This window comes from Grammomys surdaster, unplaced genomic scaffold (genome assembly GCF_004785775.1).
Source record: "Grammomys surdaster isolate TR1022 unplaced genomic scaffold, NIH_TR_1.0 150, whole genome shotgun sequence".
Taxonomy (NCBI): Eukaryota; Metazoa; Chordata; class Mammalia; order Rodentia; family Muridae; genus Grammomys; species Grammomys surdaster.
In genome coordinates, this window is record NW_021604608.1 from 19,778,562 (window position 1) to 19,797,426 (window position 18,865).

The window sequence follows — 18,865 nt, forward strand, 5'->3', positions numbered from 1 at the left end:
GATTTTCTTGACCTTCATCACTTTCATCACCATGCCTTCATCACTTCCTGTCCGTCTCCAGTTTGGGAGAGTCCCATGAGCACAGTCCCAAGGTGCCTCTTAGCCCTGTGCTTGGTAGACACTAAGTTGATTGTGTCATTTCTTTCCTTTGTTTTGTTAATACTGGAATTGTATTGATTTACTTCTCAAATATTAGAAAGACTTCATATTCTTTTTTTTTTGTTTTTAATCCCAAGTGCTGGGATTAAAGGCGTGCGCCACCAACGCCCGGCCAAGACTTCATATTAATAAATCGATGCATTGGATTCTTTTTATGGCACTTAAGTGGTTAAAGCTTAGATATGAAGTGTCCAGAGGAGTGTTAAAGGCTTGGTCTTTAGCTGGTGGACATGGACTTTGAGAGGCGATTGTATCACAATGGCTTTGCTGTAATCGATGGATTAATTCACTGATCACTTTATAATTTTGGATTAATTAAAAAGGTTGGAACTAGGAAGCGGGACCTGGTTGCTCCGGTGTAGGCTCCGGTGTAGGCAGGCAGTACTCTGTCCAGGCATCCCCCGTGCTTCTCCTCAGCTCCTCCTTCCTAGATGCCAGTGGGCAACAGCCTCTTCTGTCATGGTTGCCGCTGTGGGATGTGCAACAGTGTGACCAGACTAAGACTGGAACCATGACCAGATAATTACTCTTCAATAGTGTATTGCAAAGATTTTGCCGCAGTGATGAAAAGTGTAGCAGAGCTGCGGTGGAACACATCTTAGCCTTAACCCCACCCCTTGGGGGGCACAGGCAGGTGGATCTCTTGAGTTTGAGGCTAGCCTGGTCTACAGAGGTTACACAGAGAAACCCTGTCTTGAAAAACCAGAAATAAAAAAAAAAAAGAAAAGTATAGCACATAGCATGTGTTATTGTTTTAATATGTTCTCTCATTTTTTTTTCTTTTTTTCCTCTTCTTTTTTTTTTTCCCGAGACAGGGTTTCTCTGTATAGCCCTGGCTGTCCTGGAACTCACTCTGTAGACCAGACTGGCCTTGAACTCAGAAATCCGCCTGCCTCTGCCTCTGCCTCCCAAGTGCTGGGATTAAAGGCATGCGCCACCACCGCCTGGCCTAATATGTTCTCATTAGTGAGATTTTTCTATAATTTACAAATGTAAGAATTTAGTGTCTTTTCAGGTTTCATGCCTTGGCTGGCTATCCAGTGACCCCAGGATTCTCCTGTCTCCTTCCCTGCTCTGGGGTTATGGGCAACTGTACTCTGCCTAGCTCTTTATGGGTTCTCAGGCCCAAAGGCAGGTCTTCATACTAATACCGCCTGCATTTACAGACTGATGTGTCTTCCCAGCCCCAAGACTTGGTCTTTTTGACTTAGGGCTCAGTTATTGCTCAGGTTCCAAGTGTTTGAAGATTTCCTCTTGTCTTTCTGTTACTGATTTCTAGTTGTCTCTCTGTGGTTGCAGAGCATACTTTGTATGCATACAGTTCTTTGAAGCTTCTTAAGATTTGGTATGTCATGTGGGTTATGGTTTATCATGGCAAGCTTCTGCGTGCATCCGAAAGAGTGTCTTCTGCCTCTGTGGAGTGGAATGTTCCATAAATGTTGACTAGATCCTTAGCTGTTGGTGTTGAGGTCTGTTGTTCTCCAAGTTGCTGATAGTATAGTATAGTATAGTATAGTATATAGTATATAGTATATAGTATATAGTATATAGTATAGTATAGTATAGTATATAGTATAGTATATAGTATAGTATAGTATACTATAGTATAGTATATAGTATAGTATAGTATAGTGATTTTGACTATAGTGAAATTTGTTTACTTTTTCTTTTTTTTCCTGTTTATAGTTATGTTTTTGATGCATAGACATTTAGTGTTTTTTTGTTTTTTCCTGGTGGGTTGGCCTTTTCCCTCTCCTGATAATCTTTGCTCTAAATTCTACTTGTATCTGATATAATGTATAAAAAATAATTTTCTATAATTTTAATTAATTTAAATTTAGGCACATGTGACTGGTGACTGTCATTACTGGAAGGTGGAGGGAGCTATGACACAAATTTAATTAAAAGGTAAATTTTATAGTATGTTAAGAGACGTTAAGGACAATCAGTGATTAGCTTGAAAGTGGAGATTGGGGCAGAAGGATATCTGACTTTGAATTGGGTAGTCAGGAAAGCAATTCTTGAATGTGACACTTGAAAAGAGGACAAATCTTAGAGTGGGAATTATCCCTGCTAATGTCTTGTGGGAAGAAGCTGTCAAGGGCTGGCAGAGGGGTAGCCAGTGTGTGGACCTTAGCTTTTACTCTGATGATCAGCAAAACTCCTTGAAAGCTTAGAGCGGACCCTGATCCGGTCAGACCTGAGTTTTGTAAAGATTACTGTGGTTGGTCTGTTGAAAATAGACTATAGGGACTCTGGTGCAGGGGAAACAAGTTAGCGGATAGGAATGTAGGTACATGATTCTTGGTTATCAGGCCAAGTAGTTAAATATACAGACGTTTTCAGAGATTTTAAAGAAATTATTAATTTTAGAGATGTTAAATTAGAGATCTTTATTAGACATATCCAATAGGGAAAGCGAGCAGACTGTGACCGTCTCCAGATCCATGAGTCTCTGCCCTTGTGGAGCTTAGATCCTACTGCATATGGGTAGTAGACACATAGCTAAATCAACACAGTAAGTGAATAGCATACTAGAAGGTAACACTCATGAAGAAAATCCAAGCGGGACACGAGGTGTGTTTTTGAGGAGCGTGAGGATCCAGTTCAGTTAGTAGAGTGCTTGCCAAGCATACATGAAGTCTGGGTTGGATCCCAGCATCACATAAAGCTGGAAGTGGAAGCAGGAGGATCAGAAGTTCAATGTCATTCTTAGATACCTAGGGAGTTAAAGGTCAGTCGGGCTACATGAGACCCAGTCTAAGGAAAGAAAAAGGTTTTGCTGTACTAGATTTAACAGTGTCGTCATATTTGAGTAATAACGAGGTGGTGAAAAAAAATCCATCTTACAGATTCCAGGTAGAAAAATAGGTAGAGGGAGCCAAAGTGTAAAAGGTCCCTGGTGGGAGCATGGCAGAAACATTCAAGGAGGAGCAGAAGAGCCAGGAGCCTAGATGTGCTTCAGGAGGCAAGAGAAGGGCATGCTTAGGGGAAGACAAGATGACAGTGGTCGGGATGACAGCTGTTTTAAAGGCTCTCTTTATCCTCAGTGAGAAGGGAAGGTGGGGGACACTTTAGTAGCAGGGAGGTATTATCTGACCTATGAATTAGCTTTCACTGCCTGTTCGCATCGCCAAATTGTCTTACCACTTGGATGAGAGGAGGCAAGGGTTATTACATTAGCTGAGATGGAAATACCCTGGAGAGAGGTTTGAGGGAGTGGTCAGGAGCTCAGTCTTGGACATGTTAAGTTTATGATGCCTATTAGATATCTGAATATAGGTGTTCAGTAGGCATTCTGATAATGATTATGGGTCCTTTTATGTTAAAAAATGAAGAATGGTATTAAAACAGTATATTTGCTATTTTGAAATATGTTACGTTGCATTATCTTAATTTTTAACATGTTCAATCCTGACAACTGGAGTGTTTTGGAGATAACTGATTTGTTCTTGGCTTTGTTGCTAGAGTTGATGGTACTTTCTTAGAGTTACACAGAGATGTCATTCCGCTTTAGAAGTGGAAGTATAATGATGTAGTCTGAGTATTTTTACTTGCTTTCTATTTTAGGTTCTATTACTACTGGATTTTCAAGAATTTTTAATACAATTTTTTCTTTGAATTATGATTTAAATATCAAAAATCTTTAAATTTTTTTAAAAAAGGGAAATATTTTAGTTTTGGAAGTCAGAATGCCAAGGAAAAGGAAAAATCTTGGGGGAAATCCTTTGCGGAAGACTGCAAACTCTAAGAAAATTGTCGTATCCCGTGTTGCTAGTCGTGAGGAGCCAGCCACTGCTCTTCCTCCCGTGTGTGAGACAAAGATGGATCAGGAGGAGCTCTTCACCAGTGTCTCAGAGATGTTCTCTGCTCTGGATCCTGATGTAGTTTATTTGATGCTTTCTGAATGTGATTTTAAAGGTGAGAAAAGTTTAGTTTGACTCTTTGCATCTTATAAGAAGACCTCATATTCTGCGCCACAGTGAATTCCAATGTAGAAAAATGATATTATTATTTTGTTTATCACATGTTAAGTATCTCCCAGTGCTGTTTGTATCACTAGGGATATGAAAGATAAAGATAGTTTCTACTATAAAGAAATGCATACTTGTAAGATTCATGAATATAAATATAGTCCAGACTTTATCTTCTCTATCTCCTCTAGACAAGTGCTATTGATATCTTTGAGTTGTTTTCCTAACTTGTTAATGAAAAATAATAGTATGTATCTTACAGGGTAGGACTTTTTTTTTGGGGAGGATTGAAAGTTTATTTTGTTGTTTGATTTTGGTAACAACTTCAGTGTAGTATGCTATAATAACCTCTAATAAATTGTTTAGAAGTATGTTTGCAGGCAAAAAAGAACTCTTAAGTTGCCTGGGTGGATTATCACCTGGTTAGTATAGTTTTTGGCTATAGTTATTATAAGATAAAATCCTTGTAGATTTGAGTGTCTTGATAATGCCGGATAAGCTTATGATTTCAGTCATTGTGTGAACTGTGTTGTGAGCATTTCTGTCCTGTCATGAGATATACCCAGGTTTAGTACTGCATCTGGTGCTCAGAAGCCATGGGAGTGACTTGTGCATAAAGCAGGGGGGAGTTATAACTATATCATCCTATGTCCTAACACCCTTATTTCTGTTTTTCAGGGTCCTCTGTATACCTTCTTTGTAGATACTTGATGTAACGAATAGTTCGAATGATAGCATTGATGGCACTAAAGCATGCATTCTGCTTTTAAAACTTAATACCATGAAGCTGTTGTCAGTGCTCTTACATACTTCTCTTTATAGCCAGCTGTCTGTTTCTCCTTGGTGCTTCCCTAGTGTTCCAGTGAGTTGTATTCTAATGTATTCATTTCTGTCTAAGTTTCTCATGGGTACAGAGAAAGAACATTTCAGTGAAAGTAGCCATTTTCTTCTGGCTTTTCTTCTTGGTCTGAAAGCATTGCTCCCTGCAGCACAGGTTAAGAATAGTTTTCCAGCCTTGAAAATATACTGCAGATTACCTACCAGGGAGGTATGCCAGTTTGTAATACCCACAGCCTCTCAGCATTGTGAATAATTATTTTAAGATTTTAATAGGAATAAATTGTGCCTCTTTTGTTGTTGTTGTTGTTTTTTTTGTTTTTGTTTTTTTCGAGACAGGGTTTCCCTATGTAGTCCTGGCTGTCCTGGAACTCACTCTGTAGATCAGGCTGGCCTTGAACTCAGAAATCCGCCTGCCTCTGCATCCCAAGTGCTAGGATTAAAGGTGTGCGCCACCACTGCCCGGCATGCCTCTTCTTTTTTTTTTTTTTTTTTAAAAAAAAAATTATTTATTTATTTTATTTATGAGCACACTGTAGCTGTCTTCAGACACACCAGAAGAGGGCATTGGATCCCATTACAGATGGTTGTAAGCCACCATGTGGTTGCTGGGAATTGAACTCAGGACTTCTGGAAGAGCAGTCAGTGCTCTTAACCGCTGAGCCATCTCTCCAGCCCCATGCCTCTTCTTTTTAAAATAGAGAATAATGTTGAATATTTTTATATTTTATTTTTCTTATATTTTATCAATTATTCATTTAGTCTTTAAGGTCATTTTTATGTCATAGTTTTAATTTTTTCCTACAATCTGTTTAAGACTTTCTTTTTATGATAATTACCTTTGTATTTTGGTATTTTTACTTATACTGTTTTTCATTTTTAATAGCTAGTTCTTTAGTTGATCACTTCAGATTTTTCTGCTCTGTAGTTTTTTTTTCCTTCTTCTGTTTGTGTTTTTCCTTCACTTTGTCTCAGTGTTTAGCTCTGCAGTTTTGCTCTGTTCTGACTGACCTCTCTGCCAGGCTTGCTCCTCCAACCCCTCTTTGTTTTCTCTTGAGGGACAGGTAACTGGGTCTTACTAGGTGCCAGTCCTTGTGCACGGCACTACTCATGGATTCTCTCACTTAACCCACAGCAGCCTCTGAGGTAGGTACTTTTAGTATCCCCGTATTACACACAAGAAGATCTGCTTAGGGAAGTGAGCTCACTTGTTTGAACCCTGTGAAGCAAGTAGATATTTACATGATGGTGTTTTGACTCCAGAACAGAGCTGTGTCCTATAGTACTATGCTTTTTTCCATATTTATCTTCCTTAAAACAAAAATAGTACGCAACAGAAACAAAATACCAAAAGGCGTCCACATTTCAAATGCTTAAAAATTACTTTCTTTTCTTGTGGTGCCTATTATCAAATCCATGGCCCTCAAGCATGCTAGCAAGGCCCCAGCCCCTGAGCAGTCCCAGACATGGAAAAATGCTTGAAGACCCAGTGGCTATTTGTGTTGCAATCAGCTCAGCACTGGAGTCAGACACACCAGCCCTGTTGCTGTGTGACTTGGGTCCCGTTCCTGCACCCTTTTTGAGCTTCATTTTCTATGTTTTCTAGGATAATCGTTCTCATAGTATTACTTGAGGATTCAGTGAGGTCATTTGTGTAATGCTCCTAGCCCCTTTACATTCCCTTAGAAAACAAAGGGTGACCTGTCGAACCCTCCCTGTTTCACCCAGTCTCCTCCAGTTATCTCTTCCTCCCATTCATCACACAGAACCTGTGAGCTAACTCTCCAACCAGCTTCTCTGAATACCCTTAAATAGGCTTTATCTTTCCTCTCCTCCCCTCCCCTCCTCTCCCCTCCCCTCCCCCTCTCTTTTTTTGAGACAGAATCTCACTGTGTACCTCTGGCTGTCCTGGATCTCACTGTGTAGACCAAACTGGCTTTGAACTCACAGAGATATACCTGCTTCTGCCTCCCATGTGTTGGGATTAAAGGCAGTTTTGTATTTTCAAGCTTGGCTTTAACTTTTGTCCTGTTGGCAACTTGATTTTCATCTTTTTAGTGACAGATGGTATATACATTGCTTTCTGTGAAATCCTTTCTTATTCTCCTTTCCATCACTGTAGCATTTGCACATTATTAAAAAGTACACATTGTTTAATTTATATTATGATGTAATTATATTTTAATGTACATGTCTTTATATTAGATTTAAACTCTACAAGATCTTTCATATCAAAAATTTGTCTTTATTTTTGTATGAAGTATTTCTGATGCATATATTTTTCATACTGTGAAATATGTAGTGTGGACTGGGTAAATGAGCACATGTACTGAGAGAATACCTACTTAAAATACTTAATCCTTAAAAGGACATCCAATAGATAAATAATTGTTGAATGTATCAACTGACTTTACAATCTTTACATATGACCCCAACATATATAGTCTATGTGTATACTCATTAAACTGTTAAATTTGTACTTACAGTAGTTTATTACAATTGAAAAGAACACCGTTCCATGGCTCTGTCGTTAATACTTCTCTAATTTAGATTTTGATGTATTAGGGTAGTGTTAGTTTTTAAAAGATGACCTGGGTACTGATACATTTTCAATGTATATCTATACGTTTGTTGTTACTTTTTTTGTTCTCATGCAGTTGAAAATGCCATGGATTGTCTGTTAGAATTATCTGCCACTGATGCCAAGATGGAACAATCATCTGCACAAACTTCTGTTGATCGTGAGAGCAAGCCAGGCACGTCAGGAAGTGCAGTAATGGAGACGTGCCATCCCGAAGGCGAGAGCGAAGATTCAAAACTGGATTCATTTTTGGATATGCAGCTAACTGAAGACTTGGATTCTTTAATACAGAACGCTTTTGAGAAATTGAACTCTCCTCCTGATGACCAAGTATACCCATTCTCTCCTCTGCAAGATGCTAATAGTTTTAATGACCCTTCAACCTTTATGAATTCAGATTCAAGTGGTATGACTTCTCTTCTTTCTGTACAAAATACGGGCTCAAACAGCGAAATTCTCAAGAATTCTGCTTCTTTACTAGGTTCAAACCCGCTGACTTCACATTCAGTTTCGAATGAGCCTGAAAGTTGTACACAGAGTGGCACCTTGGCATTGGAAGGGGGCTACCCAGAAGGCTCTCCTCTCAGTAGCTCTGGAAATCCAACAAATGACTCTGTTATGGGTTGTGGCAATTTTAGCCAAAGACAAAAAGATCGTTTCGAATCTGAGTGTCCTCGTGTGCAGCATTCCCAAGCCCTTGTAGATTTGGGCAACAGTGACCCTCAGGTTCCTTCGAATGGCCCCCTGCACAATTCAGGGTCAGATGTACCAGGTACAGATGGAGATCAGAAGTCTGTTTCTGTGCCTGATGTTTTTGTGCCCTCTGAAGGGTTCAGTTTCAAGCCGCAGCACAAACATCCTGAACTGCCACCAAAGGGGAAGGATATGAATTACTGCCCGGTGCTCACCCCTCTCCCTTTACTCCTTCCACCCCCGCCCCCACCCCCTATCTGGAACCCGATGATCCCTGCATTTGATCTCTTTCAAGGGAACCATGGCTTTGTAGCCCCTGTTGTGACCACAGCTGCACACTGGAGACCTGTCAACTACACCTTCCCACCCCCCATCATCTCCCACAACTCTCCGACTAAAGTGTGGAGAGGCAGCGAGGGAGCAAGTGCTTACCAGGTGCAGGAGGCCCCTGTGTCGCAGCCTGCGAGGAAGAAGACCACCTCCTTCGTCGGCTTAGTCCTCGTCCTTCTCAGAGGGCTGCCAGGCTCAGGGAAATCCTTTCTGGCAAGGTAGGAAGTTTTATTGACATTTGTTAGAAAGTATAAAAGTGCATGGATTTGTACAGTTCATGAGAATACCCAGAACACATGGGTATGGGTAATAACTACTTAACACATGGTTAATAACGTTTTTTTTTTTTTTTTTTGCGATCTTTTAAAAGATAATAATCATCACTAAGTTTTTATTGAATTCTTTTTTCTCATGCAGCTTTCTTTTTAAAGATTTATTTTATTTATTTTATGTATATGAGTACACTGTAGTTGTCTTCAGACACACCAGAAGCAGGCATCAGATCCCATTACAGATGGTTGTGAGCCACCATGTGGTTGCTGGGAATTGAACTCAGGACCTCTGGAAGAGCAGTCAGTGCTCTTAACCGCTGAGCCATCTCTCCAGCCTTCTCATACAGTTTGACAGACAGAAGTTAAAAATATTATATATATACATACATACATACATATACATATATATATATAGTTTCAGGATACTGAGACTGTGAAATACTTTCTGTGGATGAAAGCTAATTTGATTAGGAGAAAGATGAAGTTAACTTTGTTTGTGGACTGTAAAAACCAGACTTGAAAATAAGAAAAATCAGAACAGAAGATCCACAGTTGATTTTGAGTTCAGGAAGAGAAAATGGTGAATACATGACTTCTGATGACTAGAAGTTGAGGATTATAGCATGTTGTTAAATAGTGCTTTTTAGAAACATGATTTTAAACTGGGCATGGTGGTACACACCTTTAATACCAGCACTGGGAAGACAGAAGGCAGATCCTTGGATTCAAGGACAGAACAAGTTCTAGGACAGCCAGGACTACACAGGGAAGCCCTGTCTCAAACCACAGAAAACAAATGAACAAAAGAAACATAATTATAAGGAAGAGAGATGAATAGTAGTAATTATAGAACTAACGACTTCAAGCCATTTATTTAGTTTTGATGTTTTGAGACAGAGTCTAACTGCATAGCCTGGCAATCCTGGACCTTAATATTTAGACCAGGCTAGCCATTCTCTTTGCCTGAAGAGTGCTGGGATTAAAGGTGTATGTTACTACTCATGGCCCAAAACTTTATTTTCTTTCATGCCAAGTCAGAATCATGGTTAGAATACTCTGCAGTGATGGCTTCAGGGCTGTTCTTCAAGAGGATTTGCTTCCTTAGTTTCTCTATTTATTTGCTTTTTTCCTCCTTAACTTGAAATTATTTTTGTAGCCAATAGGCTGGTGCTCTCACTCTTGTGCTGTCGCTCTCTCTGTCTCTCTCTGTCTCTCTCTGTCTCTCTCTGTCTCTCTCTGTCTCTCTCTGTCTCTCTCCGTCTCTCTGTCTCTGTCTCTCTCTCTCTCTCTGTGTGTGTGTGTGTTTTGAGACAAGATCTTGTATCCCAGTCTGTTCTCATACTCACTGTGTAGCCAGGTTCATGCATTTTCTTTAACTCCTGCCTCTAAACCCCCAAGTGCTGGGGTTACAAGTGTGTGCCATCATAGCTGATTTATTTGGTAATAGTGATCAAGCCCTGGACTCTGTGCATGGTAGAAACATATTCTACCAATTGAACTATATCCCTAGACCCAGCAGTAGCAGTATAGTCATTTAAGTTATGCAGTTGTGTTTGTAAAATTAGTGAGAATGACAGGAGTACTTAAAAGGTAATAGATGTGTAGGACTAGGTTTTGGGGCCTTAGAGCCAAAGTCAAATGCATTTCTTGCCACAAAATAGGAGCTATGTTTTTGATAGAAATATGAGATTATATAGACATGAGTTGAGTATGGTCCGTAACATTAAATTAGCATGTGACATGAGTGAAGATCTGATGTAAGAACAAGGTTTTTGGGTTTATTGGAAAGCTCATGGATGGATAGTTTTTTAAAAAACGTCAGTTTGTAGTCTTCTGCCCCAGCTTCCACTGGGATTGCTGGTCGGCCGCTGTACCCACGAGGCATTTTTACACGAGTCCTGGAGATTCTCCACGCTTACGTGACAAGTGCTTAGCTATCCTTGTGCATTACCGTCTCCCTGGCTGTGATTATAGTCCTATCTAAAGATAGCTCAGATAGATGCACATTTAAAAGGAAACAAGCACCAGGCATGGCAGGCATGCCTGTAGTCTCAGCCCGTGGGATGTGAAGGTGGAAAGATCAGGAGTTGAAGGTCATCCTGGGTTAGACAGTAATTTGAAGCCAGCTTGGGCTGTATGAGACTGTTTCATAAGACAAAGCAAAACTATTTCTGAGTTATTTATTTATTTGTTTATTTTTTGTTTTGTTTTTGGTTTTGGTTTTTTTTGGCTTTTTCGAGACAGGGTTTCTCTGTGTAGCCCTGGCTGCCCTGGAACTTACTCTGTAGACCAGGCTAGCCTCGAACTCTCGACCTCAGAAATCCACCTGCCTCCTGCCTCTGCCTCCCAAGTGCTGGGATCAAAGGTGTGCGCCACCACTGCCCGCCTTCTGAATAATTTATATAAAACAAAATAGATCTGTCTTAGATTAGTTCTTTTGAGGAGTTGAACTTTTTGCTTAGAGAATTTCCAGTGTAATTTGTTTGAATTTTATGGCTTCTTTAAATACTATTACTTGAATTTTTATTTGGATTATGACTACAAAAGGAGAGAATTTAGGTAAGAAAATTAATGAAAATAATTCCTTTTGTCATTCATAGGACTTTGCAAGAGGATAACCCAGGTGGCGTCATTCTCAGCACTGATGATTATTTTTATATAAACGGACAGTACCAGTTTGATGTAAAGTACTTAGGGGAAGCCCACGAGTGGAACCAGAACCGAGGTGAGAACGGCTGTGGGGTCTGTGTGATGTCATCACTGGTCTAAAGAGGAAAGTTTTTGTGTATTTTGAGAGATAGAGAACTTTGTTTACTTATGTTTTGTGATACTTAAACATGCCACACAGATGTGCTGCCGCTGAGCTATGACTGGCCCCAGTCTTAAAGAATTATCCTAAATAATCCCAGCAAGCCAGGAGGCAGAGACAGGTGGAGTGAGCCTGGTCAACCTGATCTACAGAGTGAGTCCCAGGACAGCCAGGGCTACATAGTGAGACCCTAGCTCCAAAAAAAGAGATAAAACCATGATTTAGACCTCATACTCCCTAGCTTTTAACGTGTGTGTGTGTGCACGCACAGAAACAGAGACTAAATCTTTTCTATTAGTGTCTTAGTAACTAAAGAAAGTTACAGTTGTCTGGTGAGCTCTAGTTTTTTTTTCTTTCTTCCCTTCCCCTCCTCTCCTTTCCCCTTTCCTGCCCCTTCTTTCCCCTTTCCTGCCCCTTCCATACTCTTCTTCCCTTCCCTCCTCTATCAGGTATCCTTTCCTCTCCTCCCCTCCCATCCCATCCTAAAAGGCCTTTGTTTTAAGCTGCCAGGCTTTTGTCTTAAGGCAGGAGGGTAAAGAAAGAAGCTGGCCATCTTGGAAATTTGCCACCTTTATTTACCTAGCATGGCCCCCTCTGTCTTATCAGCCTGCCAGGGAGTCTAACTTTTTTTTACAACCATGCTTGCCCTGTATTTAATGTTATTAAAATTATGTCCTTTTGTATTGTGTTTTTCAGCAAAAGAAGCATTTGAGAAGAAGGTTTCTCCAGTAATCATAGATAATACAAACCTCCAAGCGTGGGAAATGAAGCCATATGTTGCTTTGGTTTGTACCATAAGTTTGTAATACTGAGTTTGAAGTCATTGAGGGGATGTGTATCTCACAAGTGAATCTTAACACTTGAGGTTATCTTGCTTTGCCTTGAACTGCATTTTCTCTGGTCTTCAGTGAAATGAGGAGAGTAAGACAACATGGCTGAGCTTTTCCCTAAAGCTAAGTTTACTCAGCTGTAAAATGAGCATGTTTTAATGTCACCTTCCTTTCCCCTCCCCTTCCCTCCCCTCCCCTCCCCCCCTCCCCCCCCCCCTTCCCCTCCTCTCCAGTACTCTTCTGTCCCCTCCTCTTTTCTTTCTTCTTTAATTAAAAATGAGTTTTGGTTCCCAGGTTGTATCAATAAGGCTGTTGGGTTATCTTTTGCCTTAAGCCAGGTATCTACGCTTGAGTGCAGGACTCTTGTTTCATCTTCCATTGAATCTTCTGGGTGTATCCGTGTGCTTGGTGTAAAATAACTTTGTGTGTGTGTGTGTGTGTGTGTGTGTGTGTGTGTGTGTGTGGTGTCTTCTATTACTAGCATGTGCTGTGTACATGGAAGCAGAATTTGCTTCATTAGTTGAATGCATATCAGATTCTTTATGTCAACACACCTTTAATTTCAGAGCTAGGGAGGCAGAGGCAGGTTGATCATTGTGAATTCAGAGCTATAGGTTGTTCCAGGAGAGCCAGGGCTACATAGACAGAGATCTAGTTCAACCCTTCCCCCTCAAATGCATTTTACTACAGAAGCAATAGATTTTATTATACTTCATTGGAATCTGGAATATGCTTTGCTTTTCAGCCATCAACTGAAATACTCAGCACTGGAGTAGGCTATCTGGGTCCTGTAAGACTGCTCTGTACGTCTTCACATGTTTTTCTTGTTCTCTTAGAGGTTTTTGTGATGTTGTCTTTTCTTTTTTCATGTGCGTGTAGCATGTGCGTGTGCGTGTGCTTGCATAAGTTCATGTGCGTCATCTGCATGCAGCAGCCACAGAGGCTGGAAGTGGGTATTGAATCATGGCACTGGAGTTGGAAGTGGTTGTGAGCTGCCCTGTGGGTATTGAACTGAACCCAAGTCCTCTGCAAGACAGCCAGTCTCTTAACTGCTAAGCCTTCTCCACTTTCCTAAGTAGAAAATAAAGTGTTCCAATTGTTTTGTTTCTGATGTTCCAACTCTTTTGTAGTCTGTAATTTTTTCTTTCTTTTTTTTCAAAGTTAGGATATCACTTCATAACCCAGGCTGGCCTTGAACTAGTGATCTGTTTTGTCTGTTTTAGCCTCTTGAGTGCTGGTATCACAGAATACTCTGCTATATCCACTTTTCTCTTTTCCTTACATGATTGAAAATATAAAGCTACTTTTCCAGTATTGATTTCTTGGCTCTTCCTAACTTTACTCAGAAATATATAGGAGATTCCTGTTTCTCAGTGTGTCAGACTCATTGTTTCTTCACACAGAGTTGGATAAAAGGAGATGAGGCGAGGTCAGAAGTGTTAAGTTAGATCAAAGACCAAGTCTCAGGCACTGCAATTTGAGCAGAGGTGTGGAAGAAAAGGAAGGAAGGTCTAGCTAGCATTGCAAAACAAAAAAGGGAAAACCGACCTGCGGAGGCCGAGACCGCCTGTCTGCTGGATGGGAGCAAAGGCAAGCATGCAGAATGGAGAAAGTAGGGGAGAGGGGTCAGGGCTGTGTCAGGCTGTGAGGAGTGGTGCCTCCTGAGGGCTCACGTACCACCACCTACTTGGGACTTTTTTTTTTAAACAAAGGAGAGCTGGCAAGTAGCTGATGTATGGAAAGTAGAATACAGTGGGACAAATAAGTGTATGGTATTACATATTATGGAATTAATTGAAGAGAAAGATCATGGTGCCTCAGACAGGATTCCTGAGGAAGGAGGAGTGTAAAAGATGGCTGGAGTAGTCACATTAGAGCCCTGACATGGACTGAGCAGTTGTTGGCAGCAGGTTTTAAATGATACTGATATTGAATGAAGAGGAGGACTTGACTGCTCCCAGGTGTGATTGAGGAGATGGTTTTGTTGTAGATATGAGGGAGAGAGAAGCCAGACCCAGGAAGTTTAGCTCTGACCCCTCTAGGTTGAGTTTTCTGGCTTTATTCCTTGTTTTGTGTTTGTGTTCTCCGATGCTCAGACCTCAGTGTGTCCTGCTCTTTCTTAGATTAGAATCTCCTGCCTTACAAATGAACGTGACCCTTTTCTCAACTTGGGTGTTTGTCACAAGAGACAGAACCTCTCAGTAAGACCCAGGTTTTTCTACAAAGTAAGTTCAAGGCCAATCTAGGCTACTTGAGATTTTATCTCAAACAAACAGCAGCAGCAGCAGCAGCAGCAGCCGCCGCCACCTTGCAGTAACACTTGCTATTTCTTTAAAAGAGAGCTGAGAGCAGAGGCTGGATCAGTTCAGCCTGCTGACCAGATCGCCTGTGAGGCTGTTTCATTTTTAATGTGATAGTCTATAAAATTGCATTTAATTGTGTGGAAAATCATTTACATTTATTTTTTCTTTTCTGTAGTCTCAAAAGCATAAATATAAGGTCCTTTTCCGGGAACCAGACACATGGTGGAAGTTCAAGCCGAAGGAACTTGCAAGGTAAAGCCTGGAGATTTTCTGAGCTGGCTTTTTGCTCTACAGCAGTGATCCAAAGTTTAGCCAGATTTTTTTCTTTTATAAATGATGAATGAAACCTGATTTTGGCTTATACACTTAAAAGTTGATAACATTATGTACTGGGAATGTGACAGTTTTAAATAATTATTTTTAAAATGCTTACTTATCATGCGTGTGTGCTTATGTGCATATGAACGTGTGCACCCACCCATTCTTGCTTAGTGTGTGTGTGTATTGGGGGCTTGTGAGAGTACAGAGGCAGAGTCACTTGTAGCCAGGCTTTGAGGACTTGAGTTTAATCCCCAGGGTTCACATGGTCCACATGCATGCTGTGGCATGTACGCACTCATACAACACACACATGCATACAGAACCTCACCCTGCAGTGGTTATGTTGTATTAATATGCTCTCTAACAATACTTAGCAGTTCTGCTGTCCAGTGTGTTCTGTAGCTTCCTGTGCTTGCTTTTCTTTTGGTTGGGTTAATTTTTGGACATGGATGGTGAACTCTTCCAATGTGAAACAGTGTGCGAATCTCTCTGCTATAAAACCCGTCCGTCTGTCATCCCACTGGTGTCTACTTTATATATTTGGAGGGTAGTTATTGAAATTCCTAAGAGCGTATCTTTTTTTTTTTTTTTTTGACGTTACCCTAATTAACTGGACTTTATCCCTTCCCAGTGATTTTTCTTTTGTCTTTAAGAATAGCTCTTGCTAGAAGGTCTGGTCTGTTTAATTAATAGAACTGTGCCAGCATCCTTTTAGTTAATATTTTTATTGAGAGTTTTTCCTCTTTTCATACTTTTACTGTCAACCTTTTAATATTTATTGTGCCTAGTATGGCTTGTTTCTCTTCTCTCCCCTCCCTCCCTCCCTCCCTCCCCCCCTCCTCCTCTCTTCTTTGTGTATGTGTGTGTGTTTGTGTGTTAGGGGACAGAAGTTTGGAAGGGGGGTCTCCTGTAGCCCAGGCTAGCCTTGAACTCCTGATCCTCCTGCCTCTACTCTCAGGTGTTAGGATATCAGGCAAATACCATAGTTCTCTGTCCCATCTTGGCTCCGATACTGAGTCTGCTCTCTTAGGGGTGTTTTGCTGTTGACACAGCTGGCCGCTTTCTCAGTGTGCATTGTGCTTGATGCTCATTTTTCCTCTTTATGATCAGTGCTTTGTTTGTTTCTGTTTTTTTGAGATGAGGTCTCACTTTGTAGCCTTGGCTGACCTGGAACTCACTATGTAGACCAGGCTGCCCTCAAACTCACAGAGATCCGCCTGCCTCTGCCTACCAAGTGATGGGTGGGATTAAGGTCATGTGCCACCAGGCCTGACTTCTATGATTGTTGTTACTAGAAAAAAAAATCTATATGAAGTTTTTCTCTCATCATATTTTAGAAAATTTAGGTGAAATTTAAGTCTGTTTTCTAATTTCTAAATTATACGTGGCTTGTTTATGTTTTTTAGTGTCCACTTTCCATGTTTCACTATGCAAAGCTTAACACTAAAGTAAAACCATTTTCTTTGCCTTCCTACTCACCAATACAAAGACTTTACTACACTCACTTGTGATGTAGTTCTCATGAGTGTGCATGGCATCACTCTGTGATTTACACACAGCTGTTTGAGTAGCTCAGGGTTTCCTTTGTGCTCTGCTTCCCCCGGCAGCATAGACCTTTCTTTAATCTGAGGGTCTGTCTGCCTATTTACTTTTAAACTTTTCTTTACAGTAAGTCTGTTTATGTGAAACTATTTCTTTTTAAGTTTTCCTTTGAAAAATATTTTTAACATCTTCATTCTTAAAAGACACTGTATATATTCTGGGCTGTCAGCTAGTTTCTGTTGCTGAAAGTAACTTGTTTTATTTTTATTACTGTTGCTAAGTCTTCCCATTCTAATTATTTGTTTCTATATGACTAGCCATATTTTTAAATTTCTAGCTTAATGACATCTTCCTTTTCTTTGAGTGACAATTTTAGCGTGTGTTTCTCGTTATGGATTTCTTACCCTGTTACCCTGTTACCCTGTTTGACTCCTGAAATCAGGCCATGGATGTCATTCATCAGTTTTAGAACAGTCTTAGCATTTATCTTTAAACTGCTTTTGTCCCATTTCTCTCTTCTCTTCTTCAGACTTGAATCAGTGGTATACTAGACCTTTTTTTGCTTTGGCCTCTATGTCTATGTTTCTTAACCTCTCTCATATTTTCTATCTCTTTGCTTCTCTGTGATATGAAACCAGACAAGATCGAGGTAGGTAAATATGAAAGCCATATTTACCCAAGAGGCAAACATTAATGTTAGCCCTGGAATTCAGATATAAAGCCTTGAATCCAGACTAAGTTAAGAGAGTTACAACTGAGATGCTTTCATTAAGAAACAAACGCAAGGGGATTAAAAAGCATATTATCCTACTTCCTGGCAGTGCAGATTCAGAAGGCACCCTCAGTCTGAGAACTAACGATTTCCATGTAGAGTTAACTAACTGCAAGTTCATTAGCAAAACCACAGCTGAGTGAGCAAGACTGGAGATGCAGATAATACACTTCATATTTGGACGTCCAGAGACTTAATATGCTAGGAATTCAAAAATAGTGTTTGAACCTAAAGTGCAATAAAATGTGTTTGTTTTAATTTAGTTGGGATCTGGTTTTATTATAACAGGAAGGCACTTTGGGATATTTACTCAGCGTCTCTATAGTGGGATACTGCTCACAGTTAATACTTAATTAAACCTTTAAATGACAATCATTGTTATATGAAATTTTTTTTCCAGAGTTTTAGAACAACTTCTAAGGTCATTGAAATCTTTCTCCTGAATTAATAAGGGATATCTGGAAAAAAAGCTGTATAGTATAATTAATAGAATGACAGTTTAAAAGAGTCTGACTAGGTTGGGTGTGGTGGTGTAATCCCAACACTCAAAAATCTGAGGCAGGAGGATCCCAAGTTTCAGGTCAGCAGCCTAGGCTTCATAGTAAGACCACATCTTAAAACAAATGAAAACAAACCTTCCAAAACAGAATGGAGATGGAAATGGAATTAGGACTAGCCAGCACGCATTATGTAAAGGCAAGGCCTTCAGTTCTCCTGTCTCCCATGAGGACTGCCATTGATGGTGTTAGGGGTATAGCTCCGTGGTAACGGTTTACGTTGTATGCACACGGCCCTGAGTTCAGTCCTAGCACTGAAGAACAGGACTTTTGGACTTTGTATGTTCTTTTTTTTTTTTTTTCTTTTTGGTTGTCAACCTTCTTCCCACCTTTCTCTTCCCTGGACTTTTCAGACGTAATATTCATGGAGTAAGCAAAGAGAAGATAACACGAATGTTGGAGCACTATCAGCGCTTCGTTTCCGTGCCAATAATCATGAGTTCTTCAGATCCAGAGAAAACCGAGCGGATTGAGTTGTGTGCATACGCTGGTGAGGACAGAAATCCTAGGTGCGTTAAGTTACATGCAAACGACGCAGTGTGGGGCTAAGGTTTCTTTCTTCTTCTTCTTCTTTTTTTTTTTTTTGTTTTTTTTTTTGGTTTTTCAAGACAGGGTTTCTCTGTGTAGCCCTGGCTGTCCTGGAACTCACTCTGTAGACCAGGCTGGCCTCGAACTCAGAAATCCGCCTGCCTCTGCCTCCCAAGTGCTGGGATTAAAGGTGTGCACCACCACCACCCAGCCTAAGGTTTCTTTTTTAATGATAGCTTTGAAGACTTGAAATCACAGCTGATAAACTAAAAGTAAAGAGATTTTGTTTTCTATTTAAACCCAGCCTAAAGTTTCTTTTTTAATGATAGCTTTGAAGACTTGAAATCACGGCTGATA

General features: G+C 40.3%; 1 protein-coding gene across 3 annotated transcripts in view; it reads left to right on the top strand.

Moving 5' to 3' along the window:
- Positions 1 to 18,865, top strand: part of N4bp2 (NEDD4 binding protein 2) — a 62,019-nt gene that overhangs the window by 19,227 nt on the left and 23,927 nt on the right. Inside the window, exons 1-7 of one of the 3 annotated variants that reach the window (XM_028765296.1) lie at positions 2,006 to 2,067; positions 3,825 to 4,080; positions 7,628 to 8,792; positions 11,447 to 11,571; positions 12,352 to 12,440; positions 14,964 to 15,040; positions 18,334 to 18,489. In XM_028765296.1, coding sequence (XP_028621129.1) covers positions 3,852 to 4,080; positions 7,628 to 8,792; positions 11,447 to 11,571; positions 12,352 to 12,440; positions 14,964 to 15,040; positions 18,334 to 18,489 — 1,841 coding nt within the window. In that variant the 5' untranslated portion in view covers positions 2,006 to 2,067; positions 3,825 to 3,851. Of the gene's footprint in view, positions 1 to 2,005; positions 2,068 to 3,735; positions 4,081 to 7,627; positions 8,793 to 11,446; positions 11,572 to 12,351; positions 12,441 to 14,963; positions 15,041 to 18,333; positions 18,490 to 18,865 lie in introns of those variants that run through there. The other 2 variants (XM_028765298.1, XM_028765297.1) reach the window with 2 other exon arrangements.